The 19,358-nt window shown below is 39.2% G+C and overlaps 1 protein-coding gene across 8 annotated transcripts in view; it reads right to left on the reverse strand.

The window, feature by feature from the left end:
- Window positions 1-2,521: 2,521 nt before the first annotated feature.
- The window catches only part of MYLK (myosin light chain kinase), a 177,226-nt gene continuing 160,389 nt past the window's right edge, over window positions 2,522-19,358 (reverse strand). For all 8 annotated transcript variants that reach the window (XM_033162817.1, XM_033162828.1, XM_033162838.1 and 5 more), the window contains 7 exons: window positions 17,102-17,319; window positions 15,005-15,128; window positions 12,463-12,615; window positions 10,131-10,254; window positions 9,239-9,368; window positions 7,251-7,382; window positions 2,522-4,812 (listed from right to left, as the gene is read on the reverse strand). In XM_033162817.1, coding sequence (XP_033018708.1) covers window positions 4,562-4,812; window positions 7,251-7,382; window positions 9,239-9,368; window positions 10,131-10,254; window positions 12,463-12,615; window positions 15,005-15,128; window positions 17,102-17,319 — 1,132 coding nt within the window. In that variant the 3' untranslated portion in view covers window positions 2,522-4,561. The remainder of the gene's footprint in view (window positions 4,813-7,250; window positions 7,383-9,238; window positions 9,369-10,130; window positions 10,255-12,462; window positions 12,616-15,004; window positions 15,129-17,101; window positions 17,320-19,358) is intronic.

The following is a 19,358-nucleotide window of genomic DNA, read 5'->3' on the forward strand; positions in this document are numbered from 1 at the left end:
ACAAATGCTTGGCATGAAAGCAGAGATGAACACCACATGCACCCCATAGTCAAATTCAACTGGACATAACCGTTCAGGGGTCCTTTACCTTTTTACCTTTCACACTCTTGTCCATTTACATGGATCTAACAGTGGTGCAGCTACAAACAACACATAAGTGGCTCTTACAATTACAGTGTATGGACTTGCATGGAGTATTCACTATGTGTACTCTAAAGACAACAGCATATTAAACAGCATTGTCACCTAGTTGAATGTTGCTTGATATTTTTTGTAAAATTGTAAAAATAAAATCAATAATAGTAGTTAGAGTCTGCAAGTGTTAACTGGTAAATCGATTAATTAAAACCTTTCGTTGTTTAATCATTCTAGTTATAATGGGTTACAAATTAAGGGCACAGGATTGTATTCAGCTAAACTGTCCAGGAACCATTTACCTTTACTCAGAGAAGACTAAACCAATGCTGTTAATGTCAATTACTTCAATGGGTCTACTCTGAGTAGCTCTGCTTTCTTTTTAAAACCATGTTTGGTTCTGGGTATTACAGTAAATAGGAAATAAAATACTAAATATGTCCTTTTTCTTACTATTAGTGGTAGTTTCTGCCCAGGGGAGCAGGAAGGGGTGTGTGGTAGGTGCAGTCCGCCCCGGGTGTCACCACTGCGGGGGGAAACAAAATGCCTGGTGGCACTCACTGTGGTGCCTGCAGTGTGCCCAAGCCACATGTCTCTCCTGGGAGATGCGGTGGCCTGCTGCCTCGCCCCAGCTGTAGGGCGGCTGAGTAGAAGGAGGCAAGCAGACTCTGGAGGCCCTGTGGTGTGCCCCGCCCCTTTGGGCAGAGCACGTCCTGCCCCTGGGTGCGCTGCCCCAGGCACCTGAGCGGCTTCCTTCGCCGCTGGTTCTGCCCCCACAAGGGTCAGTTATTAATCGTATATTAGTATTAAAGGTAAAGGGACCCCTGACCATTAGGTCCAGTCATGTCAGACTCTGGGGTTGCGGCGCTCATCTCGCGTTACTGGCCGAGGGAGCTGGCGTACAGCTTCCAGGTCATGTGGCCAGCATGACTAAGCCACTTCTGGTGAACCAGAGCAGCACATGGAAACCTTCCCGCTGGAGCGGTACCTATTTATCTACTTTTACTTTGACATGCTTTCAAACTGCTAGATGGGCAGGAGCTGGGACCGAGCAACGGGAGCTCACCCCGTTGCGGGGATTTGAACCGCCGACCTTCTGATCAGCAAGCCCTAGGCTCTGTGGTTTAACCCACAGAGCCACATGCGTCTCATTGTATTAGTATTAGGTAGTAGGAATAACAGCACTGCCCCTTGAAGAAAAGGTGGTGCCTCCCCCCCCTTTTTATACCTCAAGAGTCTTGGAAAATGTAGGCACAGCAATACTCTAGTTTCTATTGGCTCTCCCTCCCAGAGCAGAAAAATACCTTCCATTGGCTTTGCCCCCAGAGTGGGAAGAAACCTCCCTTCCTCCTAGAACTCCTTCCTTGTTACAATAACTCCATGAACTCCTTTTTGTTGTTGTTGTTCAGTCATGTCTGACTCTTTGTGACCCCATGGACCAGAGCACGCCAGGCACGCCTATCTTTCACTGCTTCCCGCAGTTTGGCCAAACTCATGCTAGTCACTTCGAGTACTTAAAGAACCCTATAAAGAACAGCCTATTGGAATGTAGTATTTCTACATGTGCCTGGATTCTCTTCAATAAATCTATGTATGAGAGGTTTGTGGAGTTTTGTTTGAGAGAGGTCTCAGGACAGAATAGGTAACATTAATTAAATTGCATGCTGTTTCACATTCTTTTTAGTATCTCAATAACCCTTTTGTGTTAAAGTTTTGGCCTTTGAGTAATATACAGAGTTTTGTATGTGTTTCTATTTAACTAAAACATAAATATTGTTTATTTGGTTAGCAGCCTTACTTGCAGTACATGTACTGCAAGTGAAAATTTTTGATATACAAATATAATACTGATATACAAATATAATATCTAAACCTTCCTACAACTTCCACACAAATTTCCAATACAAAAATAAATTTTGTAAAGTGTGAATAAGTCCTATGGGGAAATGGCATCATGTGCAACTTTATAGAAGCATGGAATTGTTGAGTTAGAAGGTACTCTTGAGGGTCATCTAGTCCAACCCCCTGCAATTAGGAATGTCAACTAAAGCATCCATGACTTCTGTTCATTAAAATTATTGTGACTATAAAAGTTGCTTCTATGGGAATTTCTTCTAGCATAGATAGATATTTTTAGTGCCCCTTATGGAGTTTCATATGAACTACCTCACCTACTGATGAAGGAGATGTGTTTGGACAGAAGAGGGTAGAGTGAGGGAAAAAAAAAACTTATTACACTTGCTTGACAAATGGGAAATATTGTTAGTAGGATTTATGAAAATTTGGCGATGTGTAATCAAGAGCAACGATCATAGAAGGTTGAGAACCATGTTGCAATGAAAGATCTAGGTATAGATAATTAAACAAAAGAGCTTATTACCATAGCATGCTTTGTGGTATTTCTTTATTGAGAAATTGTGAGTAACTACAGCTGTAGTGTTCTCATATCTTGCAACTCTTTTGGTTTAAGAAATCATTGGCATATTTTTAATTATGGTATACAAAAAAATACACCCCATTGTTTTCTTAACACATTGAAAATGTGACAAAATGCTCTGTATGCACTAAATAATACTAAAAACCTTATAAGAATGTGTGGCAAACTGGCAATTATTGTGTTTACTATAACAAAAGTTCTTTATCCATTCAAAAAGAAGACACTCTGGTAACCTCCTCCTAGCAAGAAACAGCAAAAGCAGTTATAAAAACCCACAGCAATAGTGAGTGAGCCTCATATATAGAATGTTGCATTCCAACAGGCAGATGAGCAAATAATATAGAACACATAACATTAGGCAATATCAAACAATCAAAAGATGATACCGAATACATCTGTATTAAAGTACACTTAATTTCTCCCCTCTGCCTTAATAAACTAAAGTAATCTTCAGTGTATACTTTTTTTTTATAGAAAAAAAGAAGTCACTGTTACACTTAAAATGTTTGCATCTTACAAATACAGTGAGGGAGGGAAAAGCAACACAACTGGAATGATGTGCTTACAGTGGCCATATTGATTAAATGTAACTTTTCATGGCCTCTGGATTGCAACTAACTGTGAAAGAAAAGCAATGTCAGTAAATCTAAATGTGTTAATCAGTTTGAGGAAGAATCACATTTTATTATTGATTGTGCTGATTTTCAATTTTAAGTCATTAGCCTCCCAGATACTGCTAAAACATGGCTTTAGAAGTTGGTTTCAAACCAGAGTTGCACCACACAGGTACACAATCACTGACTTTACACAATATATTGCTTTGCAGCAGCACATACTATATGCCTTTTCAATTCAATAAGCAAAGTTCTGTATTTATCTTGGTTGCCCACACAGTAATCTGTCATCAGGTAAGGTAACATAGGACTGCTTTTGGTTACCATTTCTGTTTGGCAGCTGTGGGGAGAAAGCCAGTCAATTACTATATAACCTACAGGTAAGGCAGTCAAGAGAAGCTGTCACACCAATGTTTACACAACATTTTGGATAGTTTGTGGTTGAGTACCAAATCTTGAGTGTACCAGCTGTTATGGTTGGAGATCACCATAAGCCAGCCTTTCCTTGCTCTTACTAATATGATGGTAACAACTGGCACGTCTGGAGAAAGAGTAACTGAGGAGAAGATCTACTGCTCAACTGGCAACAGCAAATTAATGGAAAAATGTGCATTTACTGTTCAGAGGAGGAAAACTACACTACATTTAAGCTGAAATGCTTAGATTTAAGCTTAATTCATTCTCTTTATTCCAATGATAATTATTTTGCATAATTTTAGTTATTCTGAATTACAGTTACAAATGATAACGTTCAGAGGAAGAACTAATGAAGATACAGAAACTGAAATGCTGCTGCGGGGGAGTCTTATAAATATGCTTCAAACATGCTATGGGATGATGGCAAATAACTGTGTTGCGTATATGCTTGACAAGTTCTTCTGTGCAGCTCTCATTCTTTTTGTGGCCCTTTGCAGATAAGCCTTCTGCTAGATTGTGCTCAGTGTTCTCAAAATACATTCATATAAGACCCACTGATGCTAGGAGACTTACGTGCAGACATGATTGGGAGGATTGGCTCTGAAGTATTCCAAGTTCTCCATAGCTGTTGTATTGGTTGTTGGAACAATTAGTGCAATTGTTCAGTCCCCCTCTCCTGATCAGCATGTTCAACAAATAAATTGCGGACTCTGGATAAAATTGCAGATTAGCTTTTCATATGGTGTGTTTTTCACATTGATTGTTTGGGCAATGCAACTGATGCCTTATAAACTAAATTGAAGCTTGCGAATTCAAGTTAATGCCCATAAATAAAACAAACAGGTTATCCGCTGACTGTGCTGAAGAAACAGGAAAAAACAACCTAATGTTACACTGTGTAAGCCTTAAAAACAGTCTTTTACTGGGTAATTTTCCATATCTCTACCCCATTCTGATTTTATTCTTCTTCTTCCTCCTCCTCCTCTTCTTCCCCTTCTTTTCCCATTGTTTCCACAATGAGTTCTGCAGTACAAGTTATTTCTCCAAGACTGTTAACTGCCTTGCAGGTGTATTTGGCATCATCGTCCCCACAGACTTCAGAAATAGTCAAAGAGCAATTGCCATCCTCATCATAGTCTATCTGGAAGTGCCTGGACTCCTTGATAGATTGGTCATCTTTGTACCAAATCACCTCTGGATCAGGGTAACCTGTAAAAACAGCAGGTGCCACGTCAAGCAACTTAAAACTTATTTTTGCATGCTTATCCTTAAAAGACTGATTCATGTTAAGGGGCTGATACACTGTAATATTGGGAAGGGATATATGTGCACATGTGTATCCGTTAACATAATTTTGGTTGACACTAGGAACTGCTGCTTCTAATCATGTTGCTCCCCTACCCCCCCTTGTCAACGGCCCATCCTGCCTCAGCTGTTCACCTACCTGGCTCTCTGCTTGCTCTCTGCGCTTTCTCAGCCAGTCTACCTGCTCAGACCGTGGGCTTCCCTTGCCATGTTGGTGCACATGTGAGCAAGCAAGAGGGTAGGCAGGTCATGGCGGTGGCAGCAACAATTATGGCTGGGGGAACTTGGAAAGGCCTGCCTTGGCTACCTGCCTGCCCATTCACTCCACCTGCTGTTGGCACCCTGCAGCTTGCACCTACTGGCAGTCACTCAAACTGCAGCACAACACACACATTACAATAAGACATGCCAAAGTGGTAGCTAGTTCTCTTTGCCTAGTCCATGTCTATGTTTATACTCACATTTTGCAAATCACTTGGAGATAACAGTGAATTTGCAGCATACACGTCTGTCATGTGAAGTGAGACTCAAACTTTACACATTCAGCTAATCTCTTAAAACTTAATCAGCATGGAGCAACATAGGGTTGTGTATTATGCCTCTGCACTTTGAAGCCATTTTTAGACACTCAAAAACTTGAGCATGATCAATCACAGCACATTCTGTGAGGGAGCTTGCCTTCTTTTCCACAATAGCTTTTCATTGCTGCTGCTGAGAGTGCTAGAAGGAAGACCACTCCCTACTGCAAGGCCCATTTTCACCTGGCTTAGGGGGTAGGGCCCAAACTCTTTTTTTTTTTAAATGATATTTATTAAAATTTTCCAAAAACCACAACAAATACATACAAAAAAGAAAAAAGAACAAAACTACAAAACAAAACATTCTACAAAAAATAAAACCAAAAATAAACTATTATTAAAGATCTCAACTTTCTTCACATCTTTGAGTGGACTTCCTCCTGTTTCCCCTTATTGCGTCCCTTACAAAATATTTTACGTAACTTCCCAATTTAAATCAATCACATATTTTAAAAATAATCATAAACAAAAAACATTTTCTAAATCTATTTCTAGATTCTATACTCTCCTAAAATTCACATTATTTAATTCAAATTATATAAATGACAGCCTATCCTTTTTCTTCAAATAAAAACCTAATTTTAAATCTTACAATACTTTTTAAAATACAATTTAAATTTTCCCCATTCTTTCTCCACCGCTTCGTCTCTCTGGTCACGGATTCTCCCGGTCATTTCTGCAGGCTCTATATACTCCAACATCTTCATCTGCCATTGTTCAATAGTAGGTAGTTCTTCCAACTTCCAGCTCTTGGCTATTAAAACTCTTGCTGCTGTTGTGGCATACAATACTAGATTTCTATCGCATTTCAAAATGTCTTTACCTAAAATGCCTAATAAAAAGGCCTCAGGTTTTTTCTTAAAGGTATATTTGAGAATTTTTTTCAATTCATTGTATACCTTTTCCCAAAAGTCTCTCACCTTGGGGCACAACCACCACATATGAAAAAAGTTCCTTCTGATTGCTTACATCTCCAACACTTATTACTTAAACCATGATAAATTTTTGCCAATTTAACAGGGGTTAAATACCACCTGTAAATCATCTTCAGAAAGTTCTCTCTTAGTAGGCTACACGCTGTGAATTTAATATTTTGATTCCACAGCCGCTCCCAATCCTCCATCATGATGTTGTGCCCTAGGTCTTTTGAGGGGGTAGGGCCCAAACTCACCCTGAACAGCTAAAAGAGGCTCCTGGGAGGCCAGAGGGATATTGCTAGAACAACTCTTGGGTTGGGGCAACTGGCAAAAATGGTTTAGAACGGTTTTAATTTTGGTTCCACTGTTTTGTTTTTGTTGGGTTGGGGTTAAATGTTTAGTTGGGGTTGGTGGTTATTTTAATTTGGGTATAAATTAAACTGATTGTTTTTATATTTATGTTTCTATTGATTTATTGGTTATTTATAGTCTGTATAAGATATTCTGTTTTTTAATGTTGGATGTTTTATTATGTTTTTATATATGCTGTAAGCCACTCAGAGTGGCTGGGGAAAGCCAGCCAGATGGGCAGGTTAGAAATAATAATAATGGGTCCAATTGAAACTCTCTCAAATACACACCCTGTGTCCTCTGTCTCTGGTAAGCTGGGCATAACTGTTTATTAATATGTGCTTCCATCTAGTGGAGTATCAGGATGTACTTGAAGAGTAAAATAAAGTGGCTTACGGGTAGATAAAATACTAGTGTGAAAAATACTGATGAAGCAACAAAGAAAAAGATGGTATGTGGATAGCAGAAAATAGTCATCCAAATTTATGATGAGTACCTTCAATTTTGCAGTCAAACCTAGCAGCACTGCCTTCCACAACTTCTATATCTTGAATTGTTTTAGAGAAATATGGCTTCACATGGGACCTTTCTTCATCAACTGCTTCCAGGAGAACACTAGCAGCTTCATCTAGACAAAGTAAACAAAGATCCATTAAACTTATATGGAAGTTTCTCTGGCAAAGGGTCTTTGTCTTAGTGGCCTAATCATCAGCATCAAAGTCTTCCTTCACTTTCAGCAACACTGCAGAAATTCATGGAAGTCTGCTTTGTGTGGATATCTTGGTAGTCTTTAATGGTGGAGCTATTTTTCAGTAGCATAAGGACATAATTTCATTTGAGCAGCATTCTCAGATCTTACAGCCTGGTCATAAACAAATTTACTTGTAAAAAAGTGTGAGCTCCTTGGGACACTTCCCAGTAAATATTACTCAGTGCTTGCGCAAACAAAAATATTTTATTAGCATTAATTATGATCCATCATAGCAACTATTCTGTTAACTGTGTACTGTAGTGATATCATGGTGTCATGTGGGGGATATCTTGAAAGACTCACTCTTAGCTTATGGCCTTTCAATGGCAATCACAGAATGCCTCACTACACACTCATCCTTCTCCAACCTGATGACCTTCATATCAACTCTAATCATCCTTGACCATTGGCTATGCTGGCTGTGGCTTAAGGTACCGGTAATTGCAATTTAAAACATGTACATCATATTACATTGTAAGTTGTTGAAACTATTTCAGTAAGTGTTTTCAGAACACTGATATTAATAATAAGACTGCTGTTTAAGATTGTATATTGTTGTTTATATGCCACATTTTTGTTGTTGTTTTTTTAAAGAAAGGAAGCATATGAGAGTTATTTTTAAAGGGCTCGCTATCCATCTATATGTTCATTAATGAATTGCTTACAATAAAACTACTTGAAACAATTTATCAATAAAAACAAAAACAATCAATTTCATATATAAATTCCAATTTAAAAGCTCATTGAAAAAGGAAGGTCTTCAATAGGCACAGAAAAGACAATAGAGCCAGTGTGTTTGATACGTATATGTGTCCCATCTGTACAGCACCTTGTCATGGCCTTAACAGTCTACTGATGATCTTCCCTGTTGATCTTCCCAGTTACATTGAGATCTTAAATACCAATAAAGCATACCTCCAGGAACATGTCCTAGTAATTTTTCATGTATTCAGGAGGATCTGCATGGCAAATTGTGCTGAACATACAGTACTGTATATGGTTACAAAAGTTGGGCTCCATGCCAACTCTCTGCCAAGCGGTAGCAAAATTCCAGGGGGTTCCAGGCACTCACCCAGGGTCTGTGCTCCTTTGAGAATCAAGATGCACCAGAGACTGTCGTAGCTTTATGATTTATTCACATATTTACACCTGAGTTTAGATGGAGTCCAGATCTTACAGCCTGGTCATTTCAAGGGGGGCTGTTTCCCATAGCAGTGCAGCACTTGAGTCCAAGGCACCTGTCCTAATTCTATTGTTCCTAAAACCTAAGCCTCCTTTATTCATTTGCCTTCTAATGCTCTTTTTTTGCTTAGAAGTACTAATGCTTATTCCCTCCCCTCACCTAATGAGTTCACCTGGCTTCATCAACACTTGTTGACTGATTAGGATTAAAGTACCGGTAAGTCTTCATGTACTATTTGCTGTTGCTCATTTCATTTCACACAGATCGTGATTATTTTCTCAGTGTCCCGCACACAGTCTTTACACAAACACTAATTTAAATATTTCAAATTTACAAACATTGTTCTTACATGCATTAATAATTAGTGTTGTAATATATTCCAGTTACTACTTACAAGTTCTAATTAAATCCTAAACAAAATATCAAACAATATCACATGCAATATCGGGCCGAAGTGCTGTACATATCGTTTACTAAAATGTCTGCTTGAATGTTGGAAGTCATATAGAACACATAAGTATGTGTTCAGACCATATCAACTTTTTTGTACCTTCAGCTTCTGTCTTTTCTGCATTAACAGGACTGGTTGGTGAGCTTGAAGATGACTTCCTCCCACTCAGGCCAGATATCATTGCCATTGAGGATAGTCTTCCTATTGCACGAACTGCATTCCCTGTTTTCTGAAATTTAACCCAGAAATGCTTAGCGAATCCATTCTTGTGATTACTGATCCCCAATATGTTTATAAACTACGTAGTGAAGAAACCACACAATTGTGTCAGGCCATTTGATATTGCAAAAACCGGTCCAGGAGATGGGGAACTATAAGTAGCAGGAACACAGATACCCAGCAAAGATTTCTACAGCCAATATTGGGCAGCTTGCAGAGTCAGGAAGCCAGAACATTTTTGAAGCAGCTGGAGTATTTAAAGTTTCCATTTCAGGAACGAGAACAGAAGGAGAAATAGAAATGAACAGGTATAGAGTCAACAGAAAAACCTCACAGAAAAACTTTTCACCCACATTTCTGAAGGGCATGAACATTGATCCCCACCTTCCCTGTCTTCTTTGCTGCTATTTCCAATAAAAGTATTGAGCAGTTTTCAGTCTTCTTCAATTGCCCCAAAATGATGACTCAGAGAGAATTTTCCCACTATTATCTCGGGAGAAGTTTCCCACAAGCTGCGCAGGATATGCATTTGAAACCAAAACAGAAAGAGTAATCATCTCCTTTACTTAACTCAGTGATTATGTGCTTTGCAGAACATGGGTTAGGAAAAGGGTAACTGAAAATCTACCTCTCCCATCTTCCAACATGTTTCCTTCAAAATATGTTCTTCATAACAAAAGGCCCTTTACTCCCACATCGCTCCCCACAGCATGAACTTTAGAAATGGAAGGTACGGGGGACCTGCAGCCCACTTTCCTGTCCACTATATTACCTGCCATTTCCTTCTAGCCATGTACTTTTTCATTCTATCTTTCGATAGTTTTTTGGCTTCCATGGTTTTGGTGTCTTTTTGCAGCCAAGGATGCTGAAGACATTGGGAGCAATCTAACCGGTCCCTGTGAGTTTAGAGAAAACAAAGTCAGGGTTGCAATGAACTTGCTATTGTATTAACATACAATTGAGCTCTCTATATTTTTTCCATGCACAGTGTGGATCATTCGATTATCTCCTATAAGTAGTTGCCTCTGAGTCCAAGCCCCTCCCTGCGGAAAAGGGTGTCTCACTGGCTGTGGAGAGGAGGAGGAAGAGGAGTGGCCACCACCACAATGCAGATGTGCGACATCACTTGTGCATGCCTGGATGTGGTGGATGTGACATCACATGCACCATGTGCAACGTCGCATCCATTTTGTGGAGGAGCCCACATTACGACGGCAGGCACCCACAATCCTGAGGGCGAGATGGTGCCCCTGCTAGGCATACCTCCATTGAAGAAAAAACACAATGCCTTGAACTAGCTTGGGTTGTTTGTTACTCATGTGAGTGCCTGATTGATTGCTCACTCTTTCCTACCCTAGCCTGGTAAGTCCTTAACCCAGGAGTTAAATCCCTGGATGAAGGAATTATTCTTGCTCAACTTTGTGACTCTATACATTTAGAACAAACGAACTCATCATTGAAGGACACTACCAGGTATTTCAGCCTTTCAGCACCCTTTTTTGTTGAGACTGACACATACTGTCAAGAGGATGAAGGCACACTTATCCAGAAGTACCAATTGCAGAAACATTTGGCATAAAAATCACATTTAACCTATGGATACCTATAGGCTAGATTGTTTTTTTTGGGGGGGGGGGGGACTACCAGCAGCATATAGCACTGCAAAATTCACACTGGCTGCCAATCTGCCACTGGGTACTTGCATATAAGGCCCTATACAGCTCAGAGCCAGGTTACTTGAAAGACCTTATACACACAGCAGATAGCTGCACTCTGCAGGTGAGTTTCTCCTGAAAGTTCCAAAGATCACAGAAGCCCACACTGCAGTCACTCAGAGCAGGGCTTTCAGTGTGGATGCCAGTTCTGTGGCACAGCATACCTGGCGAGATAAGACAGGCGCTCACTATCTGCACTTTCCAGAAACAGCTGAAAACGTTTATGTTCCACAGACTTTCCCAACTGGATAAACTGGCATTTACCATGAGTGTCTACTTTGTATGGTTTTAGTCTTTAAATGTATTTGGTAGTCTATTGTGTTTGCAACTGTTTTTAATCACCTTTAGTGTAAATTGCTGTGAGATGGTTGTTTAGAAGGCAATTAATAAATCAATAATAAAAGAAAGAAGATACTCCCACCACACACTGGGACCAGCATTTTCTCGACAGAGTGGGCACATCCATCTAACAGTGTAAGGAGTAAGTTGCACTAAAACCATCAAGAATAACTTAGGTATCATTCACACATGACCTAATGGTTGCCTTAAAATAGTATGCACATAAACAGTACGCTTATTGAAATAGAAATTCAGATGAATTAGCAACATGAACAGATGTACTGAATTACACACACCTACATGATGTTCTTTATTGACAGAGCGGCAGTGCTCATTATATTGTATATAACACATTCCTTCAGATAAACTTGATTATCTCTGTAAACTTTATATGCTAGTAAATTGGCAACATGGATTATTACTATTTATAGTCAAAACAAAATCGAAAATTCTTTCTAGTAGCACCTTAGAGACCAACTGAGTTTGTTCCTGGTATGAGCTTTCGTGTGCATGCACAAAATTTTCGATTTTGTTTTGACTATGGCAGACCAACACGGCTACCCACCTGTATTTTCGATTTTGTTTTGACTATGGCAGACCAACACGGCTACCCACCTGTAACTGGTACTATTTATAGATCATTTAAAGCCACTGTAACTATATTTTAAAATGTGGTTTCACAGTAGCCATTCATAGAGGATGAGTCATCTTCACCTATACTTTTGCAGGATTTGGGGCTTGAATTTGTTTAAATATGAAAATGGAATACAGTACCTTTCCCAAAAGTATATATAGTACATATTTTGCCTATTGGATTACTAGTATATCAACTCTGGCAGGGATAAAGAGAAAAGACTAGACAAGCACTCAAGGGTAGTTCTTCCACAAATTTTGTCAACATTGATTCAATGATGGTTCTCCAGCATAGGAACATACAGATAGCAGAACTGTTATAATATTGAGGCTTCTATGCAATTATCCCCACAAGATCATGAGAGGCAATCATGTCAACAAGCAACATGCAAGGCATTGCACATAAGGCATATTTACTTCATATCTTTCTTTAGAAGGCTGCTGATAAAGTCCTTGGCATCATCTGAGATCTCATCAAAAGCTTCGTCATCAAAATCCCAGGTGGCTGAGGTAACATTGGCTAAAGTTTCATTGTCATTGTCTCCCATGAAAGGGGAAAGTCCACTGACCCTGAGGTTTAAAAGAACAAGGGCAATTCAAAATTATCAAAGTTTTGAGTTTAAAACCTTATAAGGAACACACACACATTTATTATTTGCAAATTTATACAACCAACAATTGTATGTACACAGAGGTAAAGACAACACTGTAGCCAAACTGCAAGAAAATAATAATAATGTGATGTGTCCCGTTAGTCAGTGTTGGGTTTGAAATCTGTCAACTGCTGAACAAAAATAATTCTATTTTTCACCCACTAGAGGGAACCAAAAAACTATGATGTTCTCTTTTTTTTAGTTGTGGATGCTTTCCCTCAACAGAAAGTACTTACTAAGAGCATACACAAAAGCAATGTATGTCATTACTAGCGATGAAGGAGGAATTTATTTGCTCCAAACGAACCCAATTCAACATTCCCAAATTCGCTTAAAACTATCAGTTGGATTATGTGCTTCTTCATATTTAGTACTATGGTTTTGGTCCCCAAAGATTTGCAACAAAAACATGCATTTTATGTCAGAATTTTAGGTGGAAATTCATTGAAATGCATTGAGCAATGTGTATTTTACAGTAAATGCATACAACTTACATGTGGATTTTTCATGCTTTTTTATATAAAGTCTGCAAAGAATGGAACAATATGGGCCTATGATTGAGCACCAACAAAACTGACACAGAATAAAGGTAAAGGTAAAGGAGCCCTGGACGGTTAAGTCCAGTCAAAGGTGACTATGGGGGGTGGTGCTCATCTCACTTTTCAGGCCGAGGGAGCCAGCATTTGTCCACAGACCGCTTTCCAGGTCATGTGGCCAGCATGACTAAACTGCTTCTGGCACACGGAGGACTAGGACCATGATGCGTGCCAGAGTGCATGGATTAGATTTAAAGTGGCCCATCCATCCCTAGACATTCCTGTGGCAAGTCAATGCATAATTTGAGGATTGCTATCAATGCTGATTCTGTCTTGTGATGATACAAACCTAACTGTCAACATTTAAGGTGGTTTCATATGCAGTGGTGTATTATGTGGGTCTCAGGAAATATGAATCCAAAACTGGTTTAAAAATACTTCCAGGAAAAGCAATGTTCTGATAGTATTTATTTCTCTAATTGGGAAGTGGAAGAACAGGAAGTGCATGAGGGGAGTTTGCTGGAACTTTTAATGAAGTTTATCCCTAAAACATTTCCATCTTTATCACAGATCTTCATGCCTCAGTGCTCTGATCTATCTCAGTTTTAAATAATAGCCATGTAAAGCAATAATGGAACAAAATTTTGACAAATTATGGAAACAATTTCCTTTCTGCAGTACTGAAGTCAAAGTGACAAAGATGAGCTGTATCTGCTTTGGAGAAAGTATTTGGGGTTAAAGCTATACAGTTACTATTACAACTAACATTGAAATGTTTACTGGAAAGATTTTTTCCAGCTACTTAGATCAGACATCTTCTTGGCAAGGTAACCTTCGGCATAGTTAAGTTTCTAGCAGTATCCAGGGCCAGAACAAAGCTGTATTTCTCTTTCAAAAATACTACGGTAAATCTGAATAAGCTATTCTAGCATTAGGATTGCAGTGTGGTGTTCAGCAACCCCAAAAAGATGTTTTTCACTGCAGCTGGCTGTTAACCAGAAGGTGGGAGGTTCAAGCCAACCCAGGGACAGCTGTGGACAGGATTCCTGCATTGCAGGGGGTTGGACTAGATGACTCTTGGGGTCCCTTCTAATTCTATGATTCACTGTCCTAAGTTTGGCTCTGTAGGTAAGCAGGAAACCAAGAGAGTGTGCATGGCAAGTCCAAGACACAATGGTCTCTTGACATTTGTTTTTAATTTATTTTTGCTTTTAACTGGTTTTTAACCTTTTATGACTTTCTTCTTTGGTTTTATGTTTTTATATTGTTGTAAAAACTACTGTGATATATTTTTACGATGCGGTGGTAAGATGAATCAGGAAAGTACTTGTCTAAATGAGAATGGACAAAGTAATTTGGCTATTGGATTGCTAGGGATTTTTATTACTTTATTCTTTTATTATTACTATGCAATATTTTTACACAAATCTCACAGTGGTCAACTGCAGCTACTGGTAGCTGAATTCCAGGAAGCAATTATGGAATTTTTTAATGAATATATCTGTGGAATAAGTTGAAATACCATTAGCATAATTAAGGGAATATATAACATTCCCATAACATAGCTAGAGGCTAGAACACACCAATAAGTGACTCTGAAGAAAGAGCAAGGGTGGGTTGGGGAAAATACTCTAGAATCAAATAACCCTACTGGAAATGTCTGGCTCTGTTGCAGCATATAGGCATGGGAATGCAGGTAACAAACATAGGAGATAAGTATCAGTGGGATTTGAGAAATGGTCAAGATTTGGCCCAGCAGCAAGTACTCACAAGATGTAGCAGATGACTCCTATGCTCCACATGTCTGTAGCATACCCAATAGGCTCATAGTTTATCACTTCTGGAGCCACAAACTCTGGTGTCCCAAAGAGGACTTTAAGAGAACCTGCACTTTCTGTGAAATAGGAAAAAAAAATGTTATATACATAGCATGGAAAAACTGTACCTCCTACCTTTCAAAACTAGATATACTTCCAGACTTGAACATGCCCTATATCAGTCCAAGTTTGTGATCAAAACAATGTTTACCCTCCTTCCAATAATGTTTGGAGGTAAATTAGGTGGAGACACTGCAACTTGTCCAAGGCAACCCAGTGAGCTAGAAGGCTATGTTGGGATATGAATTTGATTGTCCATGTACAAACTCAATACACTGGGCTCTAACACCATTTTGCTCATCAATACTTTTAGGTGGGGAATGGGAGAGAACTGTTGTTCTAAAGAGGCAGTAGGGTTAAAACCCACGATTCCTACTATACAAATAATTTCCAATCCACTGAGGTCGAAAGTGAATGGACATAGCTGCTAATACAGGACCATGTGGTAGTGGTGCATGTAGGGTCACATGTGTTTTTCTTGAGTAAAGTCAAAACAAGACAGTCTCAAATGGGTCCTGCGGCCCTCACACCAAAAAGTATTCCAGTTTCTAATAATGCTAAGGAGAACGTTACTGGATTAGGCCAAATATTCATCTGAACCATCATCTTGCTTCTCACAATAACTAATCTGTGAATCGCCCTGAGACCTGCAGGTATAGGACAGTATATAAATTTAACAAATAATAAATAATAACAAGGAGGTACTGTGCTTCAGAATTCTGTGGACAGCGAAACAAAAATTGACACTTATTTATGCTGAACTGTTTTATTATGAGGGCCAGTGTCCCATATTTTCTGCCCAGGCCTTGATAGGCAAAGTAAATTGGCTGGTGACCAAGAAAGAGTCATGTATTTCATTACCATTTGCATATGGCAGAATTTATAAATGGCCCTGGCCCTTTCAGTGCCCTGTGCAGAACAAATCAATTTCTGGAAATGGTTTTTTAAAAAAATGCTTGAAAAAGACACCCCACATGAGGCGGAAGCATCACTATTCCCACATACAAGTTCTAAACATACCAAAAAAGGTCAGGAAAAATATCCTGCTATATCTTTGGCGTGCCGTGGCAAAACAGGACAACTAATTCTCTGCAGAAATTGACCACAAAAGGATCATTGGTCTTAACTAATTTAAATGACATCAAAGCATAGAAGCTTAGCTATACTGGTTTCCCACCTCCTTTTTTTAATTGGTGAAAATACAATGAAAAGGCACATAAAGCTTTAAAACCAGAGAGCAAAGGCACACAGGCTTCTCTCAGTTATTGTCCCTATGGGATGTAAGAGGAGGGTAGGCTGGGAAATGTATAAAAGGGATTGGCCCAACAATTTCCATATATAATAAACTATACTTATAATTCATGACCTCCAGCAAAACAATAGAACTAGTGTGGAGTGGAGTCTTAAACCAGGAATATGGAAATCCAGGTTCAAGTTCCTAAAAGCACAATGTATTACCTTAAACCAGCCACCATCTCTCAGCTTAACCTACTTCAGGCTGTTCTGAGGCTGAAATACAGTGGTTGCAGAGCAGAAATACCACATAAGTTAGATTTCTAGTAATGGTGAATTGTTATCATCGGACAAAACTTCAGTTGCCATTTTGCAGCAATTCCAGATAACACACCTTTATTTCTTTTGTTCTGGGTATTTGTCATACGAACCCACTTCCCTACTCAAGACTAGTTAGTAGGCTCTGTTGAATGCTATAAGCAAGAACACCCACAGTGTGGACTAAGGCTTTCACATGGGCTCTTCCAACTTTCTGGAACATCTGGGATATGATCACTGTGTGCCTGGTGAAAGAAAGTGTACATACGAAGTGCCCATCACTGCAGACTTGGCTCCAAGGCTGACTCAAACCATACGGAATGCAGGGAGATAACAAGTTCTGAATTAAATACAACGCTTGGGTCTTGTGACATCTACGCACAATCAAATACCTATCAAATAGGTAATATTTTAGTAAAACAGTTCCAAGAGTTCTTACCTAGCCTTCGCGCAAGCCCAAAGTCAATCAGCTTGATTCTTGTACCAGTCTTGTTGACACACATAATATTTTCGGGCTTCAAATCCAAATGAACAATGCCCTGCTTATGAATATACTGTACTCCTTCTGAGATCTGTTTCATGTATTTAATGCACTCTCTCTCTGTTAGTTCAAAGTCCTCATCAATGATTCTCTCAAAGAGCTCGCCTCCAGAAACACTAAAATACAATTCAAAAGATTTTTAACTATTGTTTGGTAAAATTCCATATGAAGACAGTTTGCACATGGGTTATTCTGGAGGATGAAAATAGAGTTGGTGGGGTATGAACCAGTAGAGTGGTTTAATGCAGAACCATTAACCTGTCCCCCAACATTCACCCAGTCTTTCCCCCTACTCTCAAGCATCACATTATCTGATCCTTATTCCAGGAGCCCAGTAAAGCGTGAGGCAATCCACCTTTTCTTGCAATTTCTCTTGCATCCCTCTGTGCACTAGACTAGAGCAAATAAAAAAAGGTGGCACAGGTACCACAGGGCCCTGAAATTTGCCCAGCTCAGCTGATTTCAGGAAACAGCAATGATCTCTCACCTCTTTCCTATTTCTCTCCCTCAACGACCCCCCATTGTTAATCTTTCTCCAGTTTCCTGAGCCATTGTTCAGTTATTCCTTATCAAAACATTTATCAAAACTTCCAACTCTTTGAAGCAAAATATATCAAGCTGGGATAGCTCATTCGGTAGAGCATGAGACTCTTAAGAGTTGTGGCTTTAAGCCCCATGCACTGCAGTGGGTTGGAGTAGATGATCCTTGTAGTCTATTCCAACTCTACAATTCAATTATTCTATGAAATCATTTTATATAAACATACACAAGTTCTGTTTCCTTGAGACAGAAATTGGATTCTGACTGGAACTGGGTTTGCTGAACAAAAAATGCTCTCTGTACATGACCATCCACATCAGATGGCATTTGAAACTGGATATAACTTAAAATAAATTCTAAACTCATCTTAATAGATTGATTGAACAGTAAGTTAAGTAAATGAGCATGAACTTGTATATGGGAAAACACAGTATTTCTCATTTAGGAATCATATTGCCTTTGCTATTAGATGACGCACACATGTGTCACAACAGGCATCTTAAGTGTGGGATTGCCTCTTAAAATGATGCTTACCACCTCCAGTTTTTATAATCGCATATTAAAAACAGATATTTTTAGAAAAATAATAGGATGCCTGATTAATCACTACACCTCTTCAGTTGATTAAATGTTTCTAAATGGATTAATACAATCAATTAGTTACACCCCTACTTTAGATTTCCTACTGTAGCTGAAGAAAAGGCAGCCCGTGCTTTTCCTGCTCCTTCCTTCCCCAGCCCTGGGAAAGGAAAGGCAGGAGAAGCTGCGGCTGCCTCATCTCCCCACCACTGCCAACCTAGCAGTTCTAAAGCATGCCAGTGCAAGTAGATAAATAGGAAGGTAAACGGCGTTTCCATGTGCTCTGGCACTTGTCAAGGTCCTCCGTGCACCAGAAGCGGTTTAGTCATGCTGGCCACGTGACCCGGAAAGCTGTCTGCGGACAAACGCCGACTCCCTCAGCCTGAAAGCAAGATGAGCGCCACAACCCCATAGTTGCCTTTGACTGGACTCAGCTGTCCAGGGATCCTCTACGTTTACCTTTTACATATGGAGATTTAAATGTATAGGAATATTCTACTGCTTTGAAGCTGCAGTGCGTGAGAAGCTAATGCAGCTAAACTGCTTATTATTATTTATAATCATGTACTTTATTCTAATTTCTTTTTGAAAGGGAAAGATTTAGGAGGCAAAATAAATTAATGTTGTGCAAAGCTGTACGCAGTCCAGCAAACTTCATACATTCTCCCTATTTTCCATTAGCACTGCCAGTTCCCAGTTCCATGCTAAGTAGGATTGTTTCTTTTATTTTCTTACCCTATACTGTATAATTTATTTTACCCACTATCACCAACTTGGTCAAGGTTTAAATCTAAAAATAAACAACCGCCTTCTGTTCAAGCAATGAAGTTGCGTAATAAGGATTCCAACTCTGATTCATGTCTTTTGGGGCTGTATTTTTATGCACCCTGTACATGTGGCAGCAAAGTGAAGGGAATTGTGTGCACTCTTTTGCTTAAAATTATTTAAACAGTTTGCGCCATTGATTTTTTAAAATGTATTTTTTTATTAAAGATTTCTTGGTTTAAAAAGTATGTGCAATGTCTCTTTTTTCAA

The sequence above is a fragment of the Lacerta agilis genome, chromosome 1, assembly GCF_009819535.1.
Source record: "Lacerta agilis isolate rLacAgi1 chromosome 1, rLacAgi1.pri, whole genome shotgun sequence".
NCBI classification, from domain to species: domain Eukaryota; kingdom Metazoa; phylum Chordata; class Lepidosauria; order Squamata; family Lacertidae; genus Lacerta; species Lacerta agilis.